The sequence below is a fragment of the Mesoplodon bidens genome (assembly GCF_964165515.1).
Source record: "Mesoplodon bidens genome assembly, chromosome: 3".
Lineage (NCBI taxonomy): Eukaryota > Metazoa > Chordata > Mammalia > Artiodactyla > Ziphiidae > Mesoplodon > Mesoplodon bidens.
The window spans coordinates 55,646,914-55,671,135 of record NC_138178.1 but is presented as its reverse complement, the minus strand read 5'-3'; the positions used below and the strand labels follow the sequence as shown (position 1 = coordinate 55,671,135).

Here is a 24,222-nt window from a genome sequence, read left to right as displayed (position 1 = left end):
CCCAGGTCTGCTAATTGCCGCTTGGATATTAACAGATAACTGGGGTATTAATGCCCCGTGATGTGACTCACATCCCCCCCCACACACACACCCCTACACAAACATGGGATGATGTGCAATTTAATAGGGGATTCCTGAAACGCTGAGGAATGGAATCCTAATGGTACGATGCCAAGCAGACTCAGCGATATCTAGAAGCAAGGGTCTGGTGCTGGTTTCCAGATGCATCCATCCACAGAGAGATATAGGGCACTGATTACATGGACTTACTGAATCTCCCCACTCCCTCCTGATATTTTGATGGCGTGATGTCTGGTTAAAATGGACTTGGTTGCCTGGAGCTGTGGTCGAGGCTGTGGCAATGGACACGAGGAAGGTAATGAGCTGAAGCCACTGACTCTGCTCAGGGCATTTTAATGTACCTACTGGCTTCATTCTCCCTGCCCTGCTCCCCAAGACCCGACCAGCTCCCGGACCCCCTGGCCTGACAGTGGGTGCTCTTCTAGTTGTAGCTGCCCCTGCAACAGCCTTCCCAGCACCCCTCCATCATCCTCTGTTCTGATGGGTCAGTGTTTCCCATTTGCTTGTCTGTTTTTCAAATCAGCCCCTAGAACATAATGGGTGTTCAACAATTGTTTGACAAGTGAATAAATGAGCATAACTCATCCCCCAAAAGCTGGTGTGGTGGGATGGAAAGAGCTTTAGATGGACATGGCCAGCTAGTTTCAAATCTAGTTCTCCAGCGTATTAGCTGTGTGACCACAGGCAAGTCACTTGGCCCCTCTGATCAGTTTCCTGACTTGGAAAATGTAGAGGGTACACAAGATGCCCTCTGAAACCGAAGACTAAGAAAACCAGTCTTTGACTCTCAGCTCTGCCTTTTGCAATTCGGGGCGCTTTTGCCCCTGAGAGGACATTTCTAAATATCTGGAGACATTTTTGGTTGTCACAATTGTGTGTGGGGGGTGCTACTGGCATCCAGTGGGTAGAGGCCAGGGATGCTGCTAAACACCCTACAATGCACAGATGCCCCCACAACAAAGAATTTTCTGGCCCAAAATGTCAATCATGCTGAAACTGAGAAACCCTGATTTACTTATTTCATGTCTCTGAGCCTCAGTTTTCTCAGCTGAAAAATGGGATAATAATCCACCTCACATGGTTTGTCTCAAATCCTCTTTGAAACAAGGCAAGGTATGAACAAATGGCACAGGCTTAGTAAGAGGATTAAATGACACAACCCCTATGAGAACACAGCCCGTCCATAGGAAGCTCACAGGGTTGGGGTTTTGCCTATGCGTGTGTTTAGTCCTCCACCCCTGCCACCCTCGAGGACCAGTGGGACGTGGAGGGGCAGCCTGCGTTCCAGGCAGCCGTGGTGAATTCTGCCTGCCCTTGGAGGCTTGAGGGAGATATAGACAGTGTGGTTAAATGACACAGAGTAACAAGTGTAATAACCAGATCACTAAGAGCTAATGATACATCATTATAATCCTGTGCTGTCAGCCTCTGCTAGGATTAGGGACTATGTCAGGAGATTTGGGTTTTAATCTATCGCACCTTGGTCTATTAATATTTAATTCCAGCAATCTAAGTGGTGGAGAGATAGGGGTCAGAGCCATGGCTCAGCTCAGAGCCTGGGTAACCACCTTGAATTTTTCTTTCCACACAAGGGTAAGCATACCATCTACCCTGTCTCCTCTGGCCTGTTTCTCAAGTGGGGACATTGAGCAACAGAGCACAGAATCACACAATATCAGAATGGGAAGAGATCCCAGTGTATACCTACTGGTGTTTCTTTTTCTTCTTTTCTTTTCCATTATGGTTTATCACAGGATATTGAGTAGAGTTCCCTGTGCTATACAGTAGGACCTTGATGTTTGTCTAGTCTATATATAATAGTTTGCATCTGCTAGTCCTAAACTCCCAATCCTTCCCTCCCCCACCCCATACTGGTGTTTCTTAATGCGGACGCCACTGGCACTTGGAGGGCATAGTTCATTGTGCAGGACTGTCCCTGATCATTTGTGACAACCTAATCCCTCCCTCCCCCTATTTCCAGGTGCCCTGTTTGGGAGGGTGACCTACTCCAGGCAAGAACCACTGATCCAAATCTGTCATTTTACACATCTAAACACAGAGGCCCAGAGAGGGGAGGGGGCTGCCCAAGATTGCCCAGCGTTGGCTCCGACCCACCCTTCGATGCTCCCTCAAAATTGCAGCTTGGGTCTGGAAAAAGTGGAGGGGCTTGGCCTTTGAGGATTTGCCTGCGCTTCTTTTTATATAAATAAAATTATTTATTTTATTTTACTTATTTTTGGCTGTGCTGGGTCTTCGTTGCTGCACACGGGCTTTCTCTGGTTGCGGCGAGCGGGGGCTACTCTTTGTTGCGGTGCGCGGGCTTCTCGTTGTGGTGGTAAGTGCGTGGGCTCAATAGTTGTGTCTCGTGGGCTCTAGAGCGCAGGCTCAGAAATTGTGGCACACGGGCTTCGTTGCTCCGTGGCATGTGGGATCCTCCCGGACCAGGGCTCGAACCCGTGTCCCCTGCATTGGCAGGCGGATTCTTAACGACTGTGGCACCAGGGAAGTCCCTGGCTGTGCTTTTATTGGGGTAAGTCAGTTGACAAATGGCCTCACTCACTGGGAAGTCACTTTATTTAGCAGCTGAAATGGTTTCCAGCGGCTGCTGCTCTGTCTCTGCCTCCATGCCTGCTGCTTTGTAAACTCAGGAGCAATCCCATGACCTGGCAGCTCCCCATTTCTTCTCAGGGTGGGCGGGGGCATGGGCCATTCCTGGGAGATGCTCTGACTGTGTCAAGCCTTTCCACTGCTAAGGGGGCGCTGTGGGTGCCTTGGCCCAGACTCTGGTACAGGCCGGGGCAGCTCAGGGCCATTGCATTCCAGATTCCTTTCTACCCCTTGACCTTCATATCAATGGCCAGTCTCCCTCCTTGCTGAGTCTCAGGATTGCCATCTCTGGAATGGGAGGAATCGTCCATCTCTCTCACCGCCCCCGCAAGACTCAGCATCCTCCTGCCCATCTCCCTGAGAGGGCCAGTGAGAACGCAGATCACCAGAAAGACAGTAGTTCTCATCTGCTGAGCTTTTTTTTTTTTTACGGTACGCGGGCCTCTCACCATTGTGGCCTCTCCCGCTGCAGAGCACAGGCTCCGGACGCGCAGGCTCAGCGGCCATGGGTCACGGGCCCAGCCGCTCCGCGGCATGTGGGATCTTCCCGGACCGGGGCATGAACCTGTGCCCCCTGCATCGGCAGGCGGACCCTCAACCACTGCGCCACCAGGGAAGCCCTGCTGAGCTTTTTAAAAAGCTCCACCACTTTTTGGTGGGCTCCACCACTCCAGAATAGTTAAATCAGAATGTCCAGGGCTGAAGCCCAGGCATGAGAGGTTTTTAAAACCTCCAGGATGGTGCTGATGAGCAGCCAGGCCAAGGACCACTGTCTGAGGTTGTGAATCCCCACGGGAAGAGGCTCTTTGGTCACTGGAGAAGGGCTGGCCAAGCCCCCTTGTCAGCATGGCTGATGGCTCTTCCTGTCCCCAGCTCTGGGCTGCATGCTGGGTGAGACTGTGTGTGCATGCAGGGGACAGGGACAGCTGCAAACAAGAACTCATCCCAGGGCCTTCCCTGGTGGGGCAGTGGTTAAGAATCCACCTGCCAATGCAGGGGACACGGGTTCGATCCCTGGTCCAGGAAGATCCCACATGCCACGGAGCAACTAAGCCCGTGACCACAACTACTGAGTTCGTGAGCCACAACTGCTGAAGCACGTGTGCTGCAACTACTGAAGCCTGCATGCCTGGAGCCCGTGCTCTGCAACAGGAGAAGCCATCGCAATGAGAAGCCCATGCACCACAACAAAAAGTAGCCCACGCTCGCCGCAACTAGAGAAAGCACGTGTGCAGCAATGAAGACCCAACTCAGCCAAAAAATAGATAAAATAAAATAAATTTAAAAAAAAAAGAACGCACCCAGGTCCCCATGCTGTAACCCACGGGGACTCCAAGGCTAGTAGAGGAGATTGGACACAAGACACCTAAAGCTACTTATATAGAAGTGGTGACAAAAAAACAATGGTCAACCAAGTTATTGTTCCTAATAGAGAAAGTCAACAAAGGCATAAAAACATAGCAAGTTGTGCCTTTAATAAGTGATCTCAGGGACTCCATAAGATACTTGGACATGCATGTTCACAGCAGCATTATTCACAATAGCCAAATGGTAGAAATAACCCAAGTGTCCCTCAAGAGATGCATAGATAAACAAAATGTGGCATACTTATACAATAGAACACTATTCAGTCATAAAAAGGAATGGAGTACAGATATATGCTACATCATGGATGAACCTTGAAAACATTATGTTAAGTGAAAGAAGCCAGACACAGAGGACTAATATTGTATGATTCCACTTATGTGAAATATCTAGACGAAGCAAATTCATAGAGACGGAAAGTAGATTAGAAGTTTCCAGAATGGAAGAGGGAATGGGGAGTTATTACTTAACGGTTCCAGAGTTCCAGTTTGGGGTGATGGAAAAGTTTTGGAAATAGTGGTGACAGCTGCTCAACACTGCGAGTCTAATTAATGCCACTGAATTGATTGTACACTTAAAAATGATTCAAATGGGGGCTTCCCTGGTGGCGCAGTGGTTGGGAGTCTGTCTGCCGATGCAGGGGACGCAGGTTCGTGCCCAAGTCCGGGAGGGTCCCACATGCCGCAGAGCAGCTGGGCCCGTGAGCCATGGCTGCTGAGCCTGCGCATCCGGAGGCTGTGCTCTGCAACGGGAGAGGCCACAGAAGTGTGAGGCCCGTGTACCGCCAAAAAAAAAAAAAAAGATTCAAATGGCAAAATGTATGTTATACATGTCTTAATTATCACAGTAGGAAAAGTTCAGAAGAAATAAATTATCTTAGCTGAAGAGGATAAAATTATGTGAAGTAGGGCCAGTCATGAAAAACCTGGGCCCTATGACCACCACCTCCACATGAACCAGTCCCTGGATAAGGCCTTTGTGGAAAATGAGCCCCTGCTCTCAGTCTCCCTGTGCATTATCCAAGGTGGCCGTCTAAGCCCAGGCTGGCCACCAACATCCCGCATCCCCTCTTCCATCAACAGCAGGCCACACCCAGTAGAACAGCAGGGGTTAGAGCTCAGACAGCCAGTCACTCCCCAGCTGGGTGACCTTGGACAAGGTAGTTAACCTCCCTGGGCCTCTGTTTCCTAATCTGCAAAATGGGGATAAGAATAGCACCCGTGTTAAAGGGGTTGCTGTGAGAATTAAATGAGAAAATTTACTTTATGCCTTTATCTCATGGCCTGGCACGTATTAACCACCCTTTCAAGTGGAGTTACACATTTGAAAGCGTGTCTGTGGTGAAGGTGGGTGGTGAAGGGAGAGACATAGCCACTCCCCTTGTGGGAATGAGGGAGTACCCAAGCCTGGGCCCTGCAGAAAGGAGAGGTCAGCTGGGAGATGCACAGGCTGCGAAGCGCGAGAGTTGGCCGGATTAAAGGACCAGAACAAGCCAGGCCACAGACTTTTGGGTGGCCTAAGCCCTCACTCGCTGCCCAGAGAAGATCTGCCCATTTGAAAAAATCAGCCAAAGCCAAATATAATTAGGAAGGAGCATCTGTGACAGAAATAAAAAAAGTCTGTGCGGGGCTGACATTCTGGGGCCAAATTGGAAAGAGTTTGCGATTGTCTGTGAAAGAATGCAAAGTCCTGTTGTAATTTTAATGGTGATAGTTTTTATTCACCTTCAGCAGGGTAGATAATTGACTCACTGCCTCATTTCTCTTTCATTGCTAGGGAATGAGGTATTTTTAAGTGGATTTTCTAAGATTACTGAAGCTTATCCCTGTGAACCCTAACTTTTTTTTTCACTTAATCACTGTAGGGGGAATGTCTATGGAATGGCTTACACACTTCCCTGCTTCCTTAATCAGAATATTCTAATTGAATGGAACCTCTTCCTGTCAATTTTGATACGAGGGATTATTTGCTCCTATGTTAGTGACTCCAAGTTGCTTTGCTTTTTTAGTCTAAAAATGTTTTCTGTTTATTTCCGTCAGTTTCTAATGTGCATAGAGCTCTTTTTGGAGGGGGGGAGCCCCATAAAACACACACACACAGATATAAACACAAGCATATACAGTGTGCACGCACACACACTCTCTCTTTCTCTCTCTCTCACACACACACACCCACACCCACACACCATCTACAGTCTGAGAACCCAGATTGTCGGACTTAATGGAATTGCATTTCCACGTGCTTCTCTAATGCCCTGAACTGCCTTATCATGGCACTTCCACAGCGTTCTGTAAATGCTGCTCCCACGGCTCTGTCCCCGCTAGACTGTACACTCCAAGAGGGCGGGACACTTTCTGCCACTAGTAGGTGCTTAGTAAATGTCTGTCAAAAGGACAAGTAGAAGAGCAGAAGCACCCAAGTGTGAGGGCATCAGTCAGTAGGTGAATGGGTTTTGAATGCCTTCCTGGATGTCCCTTAGCCCCCTCAAAACCCAGTGAGCAAAATTAACCTCATCCTTTTCCCCCAAGTGTTTGCTCTTCCCCTTGTGTTTCCATAAAGTATGTGGCACCAGCATCCACCCAGCAGCCTAAGCCAAAGCTAGGGTACCAACCTCCCTCTCTCTTCTTCCCTGAGCACCCTGTCAGTCACCACGTCCTTGCTGATTCAACCTCATAAACTCAGCTGAAATCTGTCCCCTTGTCTCCATCCCAAATGCTACTACCTTAGTCAAGGCCACCATCATCTCCTTCCCATTATAACAGCCAGGTGCCCAACCCCACCCCTACTCCATCTCTCCTGGCCACATATCTATTCTCACCAGGCCAATCTTTTAGCAGCCACACCTGGTCTTGTCAGTCTTCCACTTAGAACATATTCAGAGCCTCCTGGCCCTTGTACGAAGTCTGCCCCCCTTAACATGGCTCACAGGGACTTCTCTGGTGGTGCAGTGGTTAAGAATCCACCTGCCAATGCAGGGGACATGGGTTTGAGCCCTGGTCCGGGAAGATCCCACATGCCGCGGAGCAACTAAGCCCATGCGCCACAACTACTGAGCCTGCGCTCTAGAGCCCGCAAGCCACAACTACTGAGCCCATGCGCTACAACTACTGAAGCCCGCGCACCTAGAGCCCGTGCTCCGCAATGAGAGAAGCCACCGCAATGAGAAGCCTGTGCATCGCAACGAAGAGTAGCCCCCGCTCGCCGCAACTAGAGAAAGCCCACGCGCCAGCAACGAAAACCCAACACTGCCAAAAATAAATAAATAATAAAATAAATAAATTAAAAAGAAAAAAAAAACCAACATGGCTCACAAAGCCCTTGCACCTGGTATCCAGCCCAGGAATCGACCTCACCTTGTACCTTGGTCTCCTTTAAAGTCTACACTTCAGACACACATATCTTTTTTTCATTTTCCCTCACATTCATGCTTTTTCCCCATTCCAAACGTTTATATACATTATTTCCTCTGCCTAGATTCATTCCCTACCCTCACCCCTCCTTCAGGTCTTTTCTTTGAAGACATCTTCCCTAACCACCACTGTCTGGGTTCAGACCTGTCTGTGTCTTCCTCTGATGCCCTGAATGACCCCTATTATTAGCCCTTCTGCAGTCAGCCTTAAATGCTGCTCTCGTTGCCCCCACCCACTATACACTCCAAGAGGGAGGGACACTTTCTGGCCCTCGCAGGTGCTTGGTTGAATGAACGAGTAGAAGAACGAAAGCACCCAAGTGTTAGTGCATGGGCTTCCTGACAATATCCAGCTCCCTTATCAGAGGCATGGTTTTGCTTCTTACTGGGTTTGATTGTGACAGAGTGAATGGAGGTCCCGTCTGATAAGTAAAGCATAACTGTCTGCCCTGGGATGCACAAAGGGCAAGCTGGCTGCGGACTCCAACAGTTCAGTACAGAGCCAAGGTGTGAGGGCAGTGACTATGCCAGCACAATGAGGGGAATCTCTTGTTCTGGGTCCCAGGGCTGTTCATAGTGATGAGTGGGGAGGATGTGGCTAGTCTCTGTGGTGTCCCGGTCCTCGTGCTTTGCAACTGCCACCTTTTCCCCAATGGCACCTCTTAAATCTCTCTCCTCAGAATCATCACTCAGAAAGTGTCACATGCACCTCCAGTGGAGAGTGCTGGAGCCAGAAGACCTGGCCTGCCCTTGACTATAACCTTGGGCAATCACATAATCTCTCTGACCCTTTATTTCCCCATCTGTAAAATGGAGAGATAATAAAACCTAATTCACATGGTTTTAAATGTCACAAGGGAGCATTTAAAATGTGGTGGTTATTATTATTACAGTGGAGTCACATCATATGTATGTTAAACTCATGCAAATTTTACTACATATGCTTGACAACAAAAAGAGATAGAGAAATGATACAGTAGGTAATTCTGCTGTCTTTCTACTCACTGAGTAGATCTCCCAGAGAGAAGGTGACGTGGCAGACGCCGGACTGCTGGGTGCTCCATCACTCTCTGTCCTGTGAGCCTCTTTCGGTGTGAGTGCAGGTTATGATGATAACTGGACTCAGTTCTTTAAATTGAGATATAATTGACATATAACATTACGTTAGTTTCAGGTTACAACATAATGATTCAACATTTGTATATATTGCGAAATGATCGCCACCCTGAGTCTCGTTAACATCACACATGGTTACAGTTGGTTTTTTCTTATGATGAGACCTTTTAAGATCTTCTCTCTTAGCAACTCTCAAATATACAATACAGAATTATTAACTGTAGTCACCATGCTGTACATTACATCCCCTGAACTCATTTATCTTGTAGCTGGAAGTTTGTACCTTTTGACTACCTTTGCCCCTTTTGCGCACTCCCTGCCTCTGACAACCACCAATCTGTTCTCTGTATCTATGAGTTTGATGTTTGTTTGTTTGTTTGTTTGTTAGACTCCACATATAAGTGAGATTATATGGTATTTTTCTTTCTCTGTCTGACTTCTTTCACTTAGCATAATGCCCTCAAAATGTCTATCCATATTGTCACAAGTGGCAAGATTTCCTTCTTTTTCATGGCTGAATAATATTCCATTGTGTGGGACTTCCCTGGTGGTGCGGTGGTTAAGAATCTGCCTGCCAATGCAGGGGGCACGGGAAGATCCACATACTGTGGAGCATCTAACCCTGTGCACCACAACTACTGAGCCTGTGAGCCACAACTACGGAAGCCCACGTGCCACAACTACTGAAGCCCGCGTGCCTAGAACCCATGCTCTGCAACAAGAGAAGCCATCGCAATGAGAAGCCCGTGCACCACAACAAAGAGTAGCCCCCACTAGCTGCAACTAGAGAAAGCCTGCACGCAGCAATGAAGACCCAACACAGCCATAAATAAATAAGTAAATGAAATTATAAAAAAAAATATTCCATTGTGTGTGTGTATGTGTATATATGTGTGTGTGTATTCATCCACTGATGAACATTTAGGTTGCTTCTGTGTCTTGACTAGTGTAAATAATGCTACAGTGAACATGGGGGTGCAGATATCTTTTCAAGTTAATGTTTTCATTTCTTTCAGATAAACACCCAGGAGTAGAATTGCTGGATTTTACAGTAGTTCTATTTTTAAGTTTTTGAGGAACCTCCATACTGTTTTCCATACTGGCTGCACCAACTTAAATTCCCACCAACAATGCACAAGGGTTTCTTTTTCTCCACATCCTTGTCAACACTTGTTATTTCTTGTCTTTTAGATAATAGCCAGTCTATCAGGCTTGAGGTGATATCTCAGTGTGGATTTTTTCTTTTAATCTATGCGTTCTTTTTTTTTTTAATAAATAAATTATTTATTTATTTATTTTGGCTGTGTTGGGTCTTCACTGCTGCGCACGGGCTTTCTCTAGTTGCAGCAAGCGGGGGCTACTCTTCATTGCGGTGCCTGGGCTTCTCATTGCGGTGGCTTCTCTTGTTGTGGAGCAGGGCTCTAGGCACACAGGCTTCAGTGGTTGTGGCTCGAGGGCTCTAGTGTGCAGGCTCAGTAGTTGTGGCGCACAGGCTTAGTTGCTCCGTGGCATGTGGGATCGTCCCGGACCAGGACTTAAACCCGTGTCCCCTGCTTCGGCAGGCAGATTCTTAACCACTGCACCACCAGGGAAGTCCCCTCAGTGTGGTTTTGATTTGCATTTCCCTGATGGTTATGAGCATCTTTTCAAGTACCCGTTGGTCATCTGTATGTCTTCTTTGTAAAAATATCTATTCAGATCCTCTACCCATTTTTTAATCAGATTGTTTGTTTGTTTGTTTGCTATTTCGTTGTATAAGTTATTTATATATTTTGGATGTTAAACCCTTATCAGACACGTGATTTGCAAATACTTTGTCCCATTTGGTAGGTTGCCTTTTCATTTTGCGGATGGTTTCCTTTGCTGTGCAGAAGCTTTTTAGTTTCATGTAGTCCCACTTGTTGATTTTGCTTCAGTTGCCTTTGCTTTTAGTGTCAAATCCAAAAAATCATTGCCAAGACCAATATCAGGGAGCTTACTACCTATGTTTTCTTCTAGGAGTTTTTTGGTTCTGGTCCTACATTCAAGTCTTTAATCCATTTTGAGTTGATTTTTACATATGGTGTAAGATAGGGGTCCAGTTTCATTCTTTTGCATGTGGCTGTCCAGTTTTCCCAACACCATTTATTGAAGAAACTGTCCTTTCCCCATTGTATATTCTTGGCTCCTTTGTCATAAATTAATTGACTATATATGCATGGGTTTCTTTCTGGACTCTGTATTCTGTTCCATTGATCCATGTGTCTGTTTTTATGCCAATATCACACTGTTTGAATTACTATAGCTTTGTAATATAATTTAAAATCAGAAAGTGTGATGCCCCCAGCTTTGTTCATCTTTCTCAAAATTGTTTTGGCTATTGGACTTGGTTTTTGACTCACTTACTGTAGTACCAGGTAGAAAATGCAGGGTGAGTCTTGCTCAGAATTTGGCAGCTCGGTTTGTATGTGTGTATATTTGGGGCACAATGAAGAAGGGATGAAGCAAGATAGGGTGATTGGGATTCCAGGCCTAGTGTGGTTCCATCTACTAAAAGTAATGGACAGTTTCCATGACTTTGACCGATTGACCCTTGTCAGCAAGTGGGAAGTATATGCAGGAGGGTTGGTGGGGCTGGTAGGTGATTCTTCCATCGGCCTTTTAGTTTCCAAAGATCCCACCTACTCACTGGCTTCACTAGAACCTTGTGCTTTTGTACATACCCAGCACTCAAGTACCACTGTCTCTTTGCTCATACTGAGCCTGCCCCAGGGACACCTTCCTCAATCCCACTCACCTGCCCCCTTTCCTCTCTGAGTGGCTAAACCCTACCGTCACTGGAGCACAAAGGTCAACTAATCCTCTCCTCGTCTTCAGGCAGTAGGGTCTCTAGCCATTCCAGTTTGCCCGGCACAGAGGGATTTCTCAGAATGAGGGACTTTCAGTGGTGAAACTGGGACAGGCAGTCACTCTGATTGTCAGACAAGGGAGACATCTTTTACAGCCCACTTCAGGTGCCTTCTCTTCCAGGAAACGTAGCCTGCTGCCTTAGCTGGGAGCAGTCTCTTTCTTCATGGAACGTCTCGTACATTATTTATGCCTGTCCTGGCCTGAACTCCACATGCACCTCTACTCCAGGACTTGAGTGAATGAGGCTACAGTTGAAGGATGTCTTGCTGTTGTGTGTCCTGTATGCATCAAGTGAGGGTCAGACTAGGAAGTGGCAGCAGGCTGGGTGACCTACCTGAGGACTGCCGTTCAGCCCCTTTCCCCCCGCCGCGCACACACCCTGCCGCAGAGTGTGAATTGCTGCAAAGGTGGCTCAGATATCACTCTTTGAAACATTTAATTACATATAAAGATCTTCAAGGCTGTCTGCCACTTCCCAGGGAAATATTTCTTTTTTCCTGCTGCTTCTGAAGTTGGCTGCTTGGAAAGTAATGAAATTGAACTGAGGATGAAGGAACCAGGAGGTGTAGGCATTACTGTTAGGCAGACGCAGGATGAAAGAGAGATGGGGGGTGGAGGCGGTGACAGGGAGATGGAGCCGGGGGAGGGGCAGGGCGTTAGAAGACTTGTTCACAGAGAGTGAGATGCAAGAGGTGAGAAGAACTAATGTTTCAGGAAGACATGGAAAGAGAGAGAGATGGGAGCTGGGCTGGGGAGGCACCAAGAAGGGGAGGAGGGTCACGGAGAAGAGGGGAGGCGCCCTGGAAGAGACGGGGCCTGGCTGAGAGCAAGAGAGAGCCAACCAACAAGAGTCTCAGCAAAGGTAAAAGAGCTTGTGGTTCCAGACTTTCAATACTGGAGAGGGGGCTCTGGAGAGGTGTGGTTGGAATGGAATGACCCTGACTGGGAGACGCGTTGAGGAAAGAAGCTTCTGAGCTTGGGTGATTATTTGGGGGTGGAGTGGGGCTTGGCAAGGAGCTGATGGAGCTGTGAAGCGCCAAAGCTTCCATCCAGAAACCCCTTGCCGCCTCCTATCCAGGGAAGAGCAATGCAGAGATGGGAAGGCTGTTTCCAGCCCCCATCCCAAGCAGAGTCCACGGGGATCCCTCTGCCCTGACCTGCTCCTCTCTTGCAGGCTGCGACAGCGACCACTGGGGCCCCCATTGCAGCAACCGGTGCCAGTGCCAAAACGGAGCCCTGTGCAACCCCATCACCGGCGCCTGCGTGTGTGCCGCCGGCTTCCGAGGCTGGCGCTGCGAGGAGCTCTGCGCGCCTGGCACCCACGGCAAGGGCTGCCAGCTGCCGTGCCAGTGCCGCCACGGCACCAGCTGCGATCCCCGCACTGGCGAGTGCCTCTGCTCGCCCGGCTATACTGGCGTCCAGTGAGTAAAGCCCGGGGCAGCTGGGAGAGCAGGATTGGGAAACACTTGGAGGGTCAAGATAGTCCTGGCTATAAAATCTCCTGCGCTCCGACCCCAAGTCCTGCAGAGGCTGAACGCCTGGGCCTCGCCCACACCCTCAGATCCCTGTTGTCCAAGCCCCAGGGTGACTGGTGCGAGCTGGGAGGACACATTTTGATGGAGGCTCTCATGGCCAGAGGAGCTGGCTAACCTCCTCCCAGGAGGCCCTCCGTGGTCCGGGCCCCAGACCTTAGTTTGGAATTCTGATCGTAACCCAAATGCCGTTGTTGACCCTTCCAGGCCATTTGAGGCAGAGGGGGGTGAGGGCCCTGGGCAGAGATCATGCACAGATTCGGGGGGTTTACTGCCCCTGTTCCTCTTCCCTTACCTTCTCCCCTCAGACCCCAAGGAGCCCCTCACTCCAGTTCCCTGGAGACGGAGGCTGCATGGACAGGAACCCTCCAAGACTGCTTAGCTGAGACCCCTTCAGAGGCAAGATTGAAGTTCTCCGCCCCCCCACCCCATCAAAGGCTCAGTGGCCTCCCCAACAGCCCTAGATCCTGAGGGGACACCCAAGGACTCTGGCTGCAGATACATCTTTGATGGATGTTGTGTGTCCCCTGCCCCAGTGTCTGGCCACAGCTCCAGGGGCAAAACATTGGGCTAAGGCCCAAGACCAAGACCCCAGGCAAATCCTTCCCTGCATCTCAGCAGTGATCGTCCCTGTATAGAAGCCTGTTGTGGTAGCTGAAAGCCTGGAAGAGGGTGGAGGCATGCCCCAGATTCTCCCTCTCTCTGAATTTAGGCAGAATTTGAAGACGAGTCATGGCTCTGTCTCATGGCCTTTGCTTGTCCTGTTCCTTCTGCCTGGCACGCCCTTCCTCCCCTTCTCCCAGTGAAATTAACTTCACCTCCAAGTCTCAAGTGAAATGTCTGCCTCTTAGGGAAGCCTTCCTCAGCGTTCCCTCCCGGTAGAGCGCTCTTCTTTACACTAACAGCACTGAAGTCATCCCACAAGTACTGGTCCAAGCACACAGCCTTCCAGTTCATTGTATCTGAGCCCTGTTTTCCCTCTCCTGGCCTTGTGTCTAGTATAGTTCGCACTGACTGTGAACTCACTAACTTCTAGGGAGCCCGGGAGCCTTGGGACTGGCAGCACTAGGGCCCTGTGACCTGATCTGCATGCAGCTGCCTCTAACGCCTCTGCTTCCCCACGCAGCTGCGAGGAGCTCTGCCCACCTGGGAGCCACGGGGCCCACTGTGAGCTGCGCTGCCCCTGCCAGAATGGGGGTACCTGCCACCACATCACTGGCGAGTGTGCCTGCCCCCCAGGCTGGATGGTAGGTGGACCTGCAGGATCTGGGTGGGGCTCTGTAAGAGGTCTGAGCATCCCTCACATGCACCCTGGAGGGCTAAATTCCTCTCCCACCCTGAATACCCTGCCTCCTCTTTATGGTCATGGGCATCGTTAGACACTGCCAGTTGTGTCATGGACACAGCTTTGAATCCCAGGGCTCCCATCTAAGTGCTGTGTGACCTGAAGCAAGTTACTTAACCTCTCTGAGCCTGTCGTCCCTCGTGTGCAAAGGAGTTGAATTATTCTCATAAATTGTCTCTGTCTTTCAGCATAGGGACTCACTTGAGCTGACATGAGCTCTGAAATGTGGTGAAAAGGGCATGGTATAAAGATTGGGGTGGTGCAGGGGAAGGGAGAGAGCAGGGTATGGATCACCTTCATTTATAGAACTTCAGATTCCCAGCCTCCAACCTCTGTACTCACACACATACACATATTCTGATTCTGTGGGCCCCAGAACCTGTATTTTAACAAGTGCTCCAGGTGATTCTGATGCAGCCTCAACCAATCCAGGTCTCTTGTCTGGGAACCACCATTGTGGGAAAGGGGGATGAGATTTATCACATCACATCAGGCCTCACATCCAATGTTGACCCTGTAAAAAGCCCTCGGCTATTCTAGTCTCTGCTTCCCCGTGTGCAAAGCTGACATGAAAACGATCAGCCCTGGGACTTCCCTGGAGGTCCAGTGGTTAAGACTTCATGCTTCCAATGCAGGGGACACGGGTTCGATCCCTGGTCAGGGAACTAAGATCCCACATGCCGCGCGATGTGGCCAAAAAATAAAAAAATTAAAAATTAACAAAAAACAGCCCTGCCCTTCGTAGCGGCATGGTCGGCAGAAGGCTCAGATGAGGCAGTGCACATCCAATGTGCCTTGCAAGCTCCGGAGTGCTGTACAGTTGCTTTTTGTATGTCCCTGGATGCCACAGAGAAGCCACAGCCTCCTTTTAGCCAGTATGCTCCCCCTGTCAGTGTCCCCACCCTCCACAGTCCCAAGCCCCTCCAAAGCACTGAGTCACGGAGGCTGACTTTCCCGTTTCGGGGGGAGCTCAGTGACACAGCCGGCTGCCTCCCCTGGGGCCTGAGGCTTTGCAAAGCCAGGAAGGACAGGGCTGCTGAGCAGGAGTGGGATCTTTCCGGAAGCTGTGAACGACGAGGTCATGGTGTGTGTGTGTTGGGTGGGGGGGGTGGACAGCAGGAAGGATGGCTGCAGGGCTTGGTTTTTTTTTTTTTTTTTTTTCAGTATGTGGGCCTCTCACTGTTGTGGCCTCTCCCATTGCGGAGCACAGGCTCCCGACACATAGGCTCAGTGGCCATGGCTCACGGGCCCAGCCGCTCCGCGGCATGTGGGATCTTCCCGGACCGGGGCACGAACCTGTGTCCCCTGCATTGGCAGGCGGACTCTCAACCACTGCGCCACCAGCGAAGCCCTTGCCAGAGTTTTTTAAAGCAGGAAGGGACCTGGGGGGTCACCTGGTTCAGCCTGGTCCCAGCCTGGCTGTGCACCAGAGTCACGGTGCATGGGGGTGGAGGTGGGGTTAATACAGATTCCCAGGCTCCACCAGAGACCTTCTGGGGCCCAGGGATCTCTATACTTAATAATCTCCTCCAGATAATTCTGAGGCAGCCAACCCTGTCTTCAAGCCTGCGTTTGGAAGCAATCAATGCAGACTATAGGATTTGCTTCTGTGTTTCACAGAAGCCTTGGTTTCTTGGAGGTGAGGGTGGGGACAAGTAGCCTAATAATTGGGGCTCTGGCTCCCACGCACCCCACTTCCCCATTTTAATCTACCTAGAGGTTCTAGGTAAGACTTCATGTAAAAACAGGCCCTCCCAGCTTTAAGAGGTTTGAACACCACTGGTCTGTCAATACCTTCCTTTCTCAGATGAGGAAGCTGAGGCCCAGAGAGGCTAAGTGAGCTGGCCAAAGCCACACAGCTGGTGAAGAGGGAGGTGGAGCTGGAATCTGGGTCTCCTGACTCCTGAATCCCAGCTCTCAGTGTCTGTCTGTCTCTGTCTCTTCTGAGGAGGATAAAGGGCTGCTGACTCTCCCACACCTGCCCATTTCTCCCACCCTGAACCACTCTCTGCAAAGGCCCTCTCATTTCCAGCCAGCTTCCGGAATTCCATCACTTGCAGACTGGGTCCTCGGAGACCCAACAGTGGGCAGTGAGGTCGGGTCAGGATGAGGTAGGGGGAGAACAGGCCGCAGGCAGACCTGTACCTGTAAAGTCCTCTCTAGAGAGACTGATGGTGGCTGGTGATTGAAGAGGGGGAGGGGAGGAAACCAACACAGGAGATTTTTTTTTTCTCCCAATACAGTGAGAGGTTTGTTCTTCCAGATGACAGGAAACTCTGTCAATAGAAGCCTTTGGATTTGGGGACTTGACGTTTTTAATTTTATTGTAGACAACTGCATTTCTATTTTTGACACAGCATTTAACTTGCAGATTTGTATGAATTATTAATACCCCTCGTATGTGCAGAGTCACGCAGTGTAATGAAGCTGTGGCTCAGGCCTGAGGCTCCTCCCAGGGAGAGGGCTGGGGCCAGGGGGCGGGTTCAGGGCAGAAGGGCCCTCTCTTTATCATCCTCCATTGCCTCACTTTCCTGCTGGCCCCAGGTGGCTTCAGCTGCACTCCGAGATCTAAAGAGTACGATTGCTCACTCACACCAAACAGGTCCCCAAAGAACCGAGGCTTTATGCAGAGCTGGAGAGGAGCTGCCAGGAACTCTGGCCTCCCAGGCCCCTCCTCAGAGACCCCAGGCCACCAGGACTCTGGTGTATGCCCACAGGACACAACACTCACCCAGCTGTGGTGAGCGCATTCCCAGAGGGCCTCTGCAAAGAGCCTGGGGGTTTGTTTCCTCTCTTCTTCTGGGCTCTGAGACCTTTCAAAGGAGGCGAACCAGGTTTGATGAGAATGGGTACTGCATATGGATGGGAGGTAGATGTGATCACTTGCCTTAGGAGTTCCCAGTCTGATGCTAGAGGCTGGACACATACATGTGCGTGCGAGTGCACACACATACACACACAGGAAACAACATGCCTGAAGAGCTGGGAAATAGGACCAGTGATCATGAAGGAGCAAAGAGAGGTGTTTGGAGCTGAAGCTGTAAAATCATAGAAGCTCAGGTTTGGGAAGGATTATACATGGAGCCCCAAGCCCTGGCCTGTGGCCAGGATCATTTCCACAGCACCCACACCAACCACTGTTCACTGTCCCCTGAGGGCATCCATGCCCATCCATGTCACTCACCTGGGACAGCAGTGATCATTAGATGCTTGGAGAGGCTGTGTTGTCTCATTGGCATAACCTCGAGTCCTTCACCATCTTGGCCCCCTCCTTTTTTATGCTCCATTTAGCCATGGTCCTCTTTAAGTGCAGCTGGTTTCCAGATTTTGACAAAACCATTTGATCTAACCAGTCCCGAGAGGAGCAGGACTATTGCCTCACCTCATCTCTAACCTTCTAGATGCCACACAGCCTGAGATCCCACTGCACTTAGAGATATGCTTTCAGGTGACCGTAGGGCAGGTGTGTTAGGGCTGTCACAACAAAGTAGCACAGACTGGGTGGCTTAAACAACAGAAACTTGTTTTCTCACAGTTTTAGAGGCCAGAAGTCTGAGGCCAAGGTGTTGGCAGGGTTGGTTCCTTCTGAGGCTTCAGTCCCTGGCTTGTAGATGGCTATCTTCTCCCTGCATCTCCACATGGCCTTCCCTCTGCACCTGTGTGTGTCCTAATATCCTCTCCCAATGAGGACATGGGTCATATTGAATTAGGGCCCTCCCTAATGACCTCATTTTAACTTTATTGCCTCTCTCAAGTCACATTGTAAGTTGCCAGGGGTTAGGATATATATAAATCTAGAGGGACACAATTCAGCTCACAATTCAGCAGGAAAGAAACCATAAGACCACAGCCCTCTCAAGCTGATACTTTCCTGCCTGTCCTCTCCCCCTACCTCTCCCCAAAAAGCTGTTCTTCCACCCAGCAGTAACCAATTAATTATGTGGTTCTCCCCCATGCTTCTCTGTCCCAGGTGATACTGGGTTCCCACCACCTGTACATCCAGTGTCTGCTTGGGTTGAACTAATATTAATGAAGGGCCTGCTTATCTCTAATACTAATGAAGGTCCCTTCCCATCTCTAATCCCACTGAATCTTAACAACCACCTGGGAGACTGGCGGGGTTACCACTCGCATTTTCTAGATGAGGAAACCGAGGCTCAGAACGATCACATGACTTGTCCTTGCTCAGCCATCTGGAAGGAGGTAGAACTAGGGGTTGAGCCCAAGTCCTGACTTTGAGTCTACTGTTCTTGCCACCACACCAGGCAGCAGTCCTTCCAAGGTAACAGATTCCTTCAGGCCCCGGGAGCTCAAGCCTGAGGAGGGGCTTAGGGTTACAGGGACCTGGGGGTGCTGCATTTGGGGAATACTGAGCAGGGGCTAAAAGAAGTGCTTGCCCTCCTATCCAAAAAAAGTCTCAAGGATGTTTGATTTTCCCAGGAAGTGTTGAAAGGAATCAAACTTTCCTATTGGCCTCTTTAGTGGGCCCTGGTCATGTCTCAGAAACTCTGAAGAGAAAGGGAGTCTGCAGTCTAACAGGGTGGATGGTGTATAGGGGCGTCTGTGTGGGTGTGTAGGTACAGGGTACCCCACAGTGCTCCGTGATGCAGAGGTAGGAGGTATAAGCACAGCCCCCAGGATGGCTCAGAATGTTTTTTCAGGGTCAGAATGTCCTTGTCCAGGACCGCAGAGGACTGGCTCAGATGGTGGCCAGAAAGACTCACCTCTTACCTCAAGAGTCCCTGGAGCTTGTGGGGTACAGTGAGAAAGGCAAGCCCGGGTAACCCCACCACCTCCAGGAAGAAGAGGGACGCCCTCGTCTGAGCAGCTTCTCCCTGCCCCTCTCCTCACATACACACTCATCCCACCGCCCTAGGCTGCTGCCTCTGCTGCTCAGTCCCCCGCCCCTGCCGCCCTCGTCCCTGCCGCCCTCGTCCCTGCCGCCCTCAGCCCCGCACTGGCTGACTTATTATGTGTAGAGGAGACATCTGAGCGAAAAGGCCTTCCACTTAATTCATTACAAGTAAATTGGATGATATTGATAGATGACCCCGGTCAGCAGGATTTTCCTGCCTAAACTAGCTTCCTCGGGGTTGGCAATTATTGGTGCTTAATAATTGTGTGTTGAACTAATTGATTAATGAATTGTGGGAGAATCCTTGATCTCCATAAGAAAAATGACCATCTCTGGTGTGGGAGAGGCTGGAAGGGCAGCAGGAGACAAGAGTAAGTTTAGGGGCTTCCCTGGTGGCGCAGTGGTTGAAGGTCCGCCTGCCGATGCAGGGGACATGGGTTCGTGCCCTGGTCCGGGAAGATCCCACATGCCGTGGAGCGGCTGGGCCCGTGAGCCATGGCTGCTGAGCCTGCGTGTCTGGAGCCTGTGCTCCGCAACGGGAGAGGCCACAACAGTGAGAGGCCCGTGTACCACCAAAAAAAAAAAAAAGAGTAAGTTTAGATTTCTGTCTGATAAAGATCTAAGAGTCACATGTATAATTTTAAAATCATACACAGTATCTAATACCACAAGGCCACTACTGGGGGGAGGGGAAAGTAGTCGTCTGCACCCCCCAGACCTGCCACAAGTCCCTCTCCTGAAAGGTACCAGCTTCAAATCTTTTAGGTGTTTCTTCTGGCATTTCCCTCCATATTTCTACGTAATGTGCTTTACCGCCATCTCCCAACTTGCTAGAGCCTCATTTCAAGTATCTGGTGATCCCTGGCTTCCAGTTCATGTTTTACCATGATCCTTGGAAAAGCTGGTTGGAAGCCTAGGGAGCAGGGGGAGATGCCAGGCTTGTTGACTGATGGGACTCTCAAATATCATTATTTATAGGCCTTTCTTCTCAGTGTCCCCAGAAAGGAATCCTCCAGAACCCTGCCAGAGGGAGTGGGGTCTGGTCGCTAGCATCGTAGGAGCTGAGCAGGGGACGAGAGCAGAGGGTCTGACTGTTCAGCGGGCAGGTCTCACAAGATCCCCATTTCTGTTGCCCCGCTCCCCTTAGCTGTGCTTGGTGTCCCTGTGTCTGAAGCCTATATGGATCAACCTCCCTAAAAGTAAACTGCCAGTCTTGGGAAGTCACTTGGCTATTTGAAATGGGAGTAAAACTCTGGGGTCTGGGCTTCCCTGGTGGCGCAGTGGTTGAGAGTCCACCTGCCGATGCAGGGGACACGGGTTTGTGCCCTGGTCCGGGAAGATCCCACATGCTGCGGAGCGGCTGGGCCCGTGAGTCATGGCCGCTGAGCCTGCGCGTCCAGAGCCTGTGCTCCGCAACGGGAGAGGCCACAACAGTGAGAGGCCCGCATACCGCAAACAAAACAAAACAAAACAAATCTGGGGTCTAATTCCCTCTTTTATAAACTTTCAGACCGTCCCCCTATTTCCCCACACCTGCACCTCGGCCTTCAGAGGTCCCTGATGTCTCTGATTCCTGAGCTTTTCTGAGCTTTGTCTTGCAACGTGTGCTTTGCAGGCACTTGGCATTGCTGAGAAAGAAGAAACACCAGCACTTTCTGCTCCTCTATCTGCTGATCCATCTTCCACCACGTGACACCTCTTGTCCTCTACAGTCCCCTCTCCCCTTCCTTTTCTCCTTGTAGGTCTGTCCATTTACCCCCTTTACTCTCCTGTTAGCTGGGTTTGGGAAAGAAGTAGCGATAAATGTGTGTTTCCAGACTGCCATGTTTAATCACACCACTGCTTTGTTTTTCCTCAGCACTTTATTGTGTACTGGTGTGAGGGCACCTAGCACCGTGCACCAGTTACCTGTTTTCTTGTCTCTCTCCCCAGTAGACTGGGAGGAGAGAAATTGAGTCTTACTCATATTTTCATATCCCTAGTGTCTAACACAGGACCTGGTATACAACAGGCACTCAATAAGTGTGTGCTGAATAATTAGATGGGCCAATTGGCCTCAGTCTGACCATCTCTAGCTTTGAAGCCATGGTGTGCCGCTTTCTATGCTTCTGTGATTGGGGAGAAGGTCCCACTGAGGGAATGGTGTGGTCCCTTGGGCTGTAGCAACTCTGCTACTTTTAGAAGAAGGTGGCCTCAGGATTGCATCTCAGCAGCACCACCTCTGCATGTCTTCCCTCCTGTGTTTCAGGGAGCAGTGTGTGCCCAGCCCTGCCCACCAGGGACATTCGGCCAGAATTGCAGCCAGGACTGTCCTTGCCACCACGGAGGGCAGTGTGACCACGTGACTGGGCAGTGCCACTGCACAGCCGGATACATGGGGGACAGGTAAGGAAGCTGTTAACTCTCGTCCTTGCTGTTCATAATACTCATTTTCACAGCAGCCTTGAAGAGAACAGCTCAGGTTTACCGGTCCATGGCCTTCTTCTGCCAGCTTTCCTGTTCCTTTCTCAGAAAGCATTCTGAGTCCTTCTGCCAACCCATCCTTCCTGGCCCTCAGCCTGCTGAGGGTACCCACCCCCACCCCCAGCCCAGTGACCCAAGCCCTGAACTTGCATTGACTCACCTGGGGAAGGGGGTGGGCACCTACCAGCACCCTCTACTTGCTGCCCTCCTGGAGAGAGGCAGTGGCACCAATAAGCCGAGCATGCAAACTCAGTTCACACATGTTGCACAATTGCTTTAGAAGTGGATTTTTCTTCCTGACCTGAGTTCTGCCAAAAGGATACTGACGTCAGGGCTTCCCTGGTGGTGCAGTGGTTGAGAGTCCGCCTGCCGATGCAGGGGACACGGGTTCGTGCCCTGGTCCGGGAAGATCCCACATGCCGCGGAGAGGCTGGGCCCGTGAGCCGTGGCCTCTGAGCCTGCACGTCCGGAGCCTGTGCTCCGCAACGGGAGAGGCCACAACAGTGAGAGGTCTGCGTACCGAAAAAAAAAAAAAAAAAAAAAAAAAAGGATACTGACGTCAGTTTGCATCCTCTGAAGGCCTGTGGCCTGAGAGCAGACTGAACAAGGGAACCAATGTCCTGGTATCAAACCAGCCTTGCAGCCTTAGTGGATCACCCACAAAACACATAACGGAGGGACTGCCAGATGCGCGCACTTGCCATGGTAAGAAAGATTCCACGATGGTAGGGCAGGCGCTCTAGAAGGAGCAGAAACGACAGCCAAGGTGTCTGACGGTGCGTGGATTCAGAGCTGGCGAGGACGTTTGTCCAGAGAACCCAGGCGAGTCCCTTCCCTCTCACTCTGAACCACGTGTGTCTCTTTGAGCAGAGAGACAGGCAGTAGAGAGGAGGCTGTCACACCCTTGCCTGCTTCTGTGGGATCCATGCTTCACCTCTGGCCCTGGACTTTGTTACTCTGCTTCCCCTGCCCAGGTAACAGCAGGAAGCAGGAATCAGGCCTGAATTAACCAATGAGTCCTTCTGGCTCTGACCAACATAATTGCGCCCCTCCAGCTCTCACTGGAGTCAGCCCCGAGTCCTCAGTGGTCCAGAAAAGAGATTTTCCGTTTTTAGCTTTGGACTTGCATACCCCCAGCCTGAAGTCTTTTAAGCCAGATCTGATCTCTTTGTGAGCCAGTGTTCATCTCCGTGAGCATTCCTGGCACAGAATGCGGGGTGTGGCATCTGGGGATCCACCCCTCTCTGACCTCTGTTGGAGACTGCATCTCGAGGCAGAGAAGGGAGGCAGGAGTAAAGCACTGAGCCACCTTCCCATCCTCACCATCTCCCTGGATAAGTAGACATTTGGGATGAGCCAGCAGGGACAGGAGCCGGAAGACCCCAGAACCAGAACAGGACCCTTTGTTTCCTGCCACTTTCACAGGAGAGCAAATACAGCCCATTCATTGTTGGAGACACGCGGGCCCAGGGTTCCAGCTGACTGGACTCAGCACCAGCGGATCCAACCTCATTGGTGCGAAGATGTACCAAATGGAGAAATACCCCTAGTCCCTCTTGTTGGGGCCCAGCCCATGATCCTGAGGCAGAGAGAAACCCCCAAAGCCTCAGAGTCTTCAGGCAAGCTTCGTCAACCATCTACAGAAGAAGAATTCCTAGAAGGGCCTGGTAGCATTTGGGTTTCCCACCTAAAAGGGCTGCCTGGTGTTTAATATTTTGTAAAATTGCCTCCATTTATTTTGTAGGTGACAGCTGCAGGAACCCACCCCACATCACTGTGAGCATATTAAAGTTGAGTGGGTATACTAATGCAGGCCTCCCCGGATAGGCAGAATCCAGTGCAAATTAAACACGAAACGTAATGAGGGTTTTGCAGCTCATTTTGTAATTTAATTGAGCCACGTATCTGGTTGTTAATGGCAATATCGGCCACATTAGATTGATATGTTGCAAAGGAAGGATGTTTAAGTAGAAAACTAATTCCTGCTGTGATTACCCTTCTGTTCCACAGGCCCCGTTATTAGCGTGCTTTGTATAAAATTCATTAGCAGTCGTTGCTTGATCTCTAAATAAATAAGTTGTTTATCTTGTGGGTAGGAAAAAAAAAAAGAGGCTGATTATGTAAATGGATTAGGTTGTCAATATTTCATTTCTAGATTCTTTTACCGGGGCTGTGGAGTCAGTCCCTTTGTAAATATGATGGGGCAGGGACGTGCCCTTCAGAGAAGGGAGCTCACTGTCCAGGGCTGCTGCATGGGAGGGAGCAGGAATGTTCCAATGAAAAGGAGGAATCTGGAGGTGTCTCCAGGCTGGGGTTTCTTCCCCTGGTGTCTGAGACATCCAGAGGAGGCAACCTGAGTGACCTCTGGGGAAATCCATTCTGAGGCAGAACAGGGGCTGGCAATCCAGATGGCACTTGTACAGCTCTTCTCCGCTCTGTGTCCTCCCCTTCCGCCTTGGTTTCCCTCCTCACCTCCTCCATCCTACTCTCTCCTCCTTCCTGTCTTCCACCTCCCACTCCTTCTCTATCTCCTTCTCTCTTTCCTCTTCCTCCCTCTCTT

At 50.3% G+C, this 24,222-nt stretch overlaps 1 protein-coding gene across 3 annotated transcripts in view; it reads left to right on the top strand.

Annotated features, from left to right (window-relative positions):
• Positions 1–24,222, top strand: part of MEGF11 (multiple EGF like domains 11) — a 237,413-nt gene that overhangs the window by 144,051 nt on the left and 69,140 nt on the right. For all 3 annotated transcript variants that reach the window (XM_081227620.1, XM_081227619.1, XM_081227618.1), the window contains exons 5-7: positions 12,642–12,888; positions 14,126–14,246; positions 21,448–21,584. In XM_081227620.1, the coding sequence (XP_081083746.1) occupies positions 12,642–12,888; positions 14,126–14,246; positions 21,448–21,584 (505 nt within the window). The remainder of the gene's footprint in view (positions 1–12,641; positions 12,889–14,125; positions 14,247–21,447; positions 21,585–24,222) is intronic.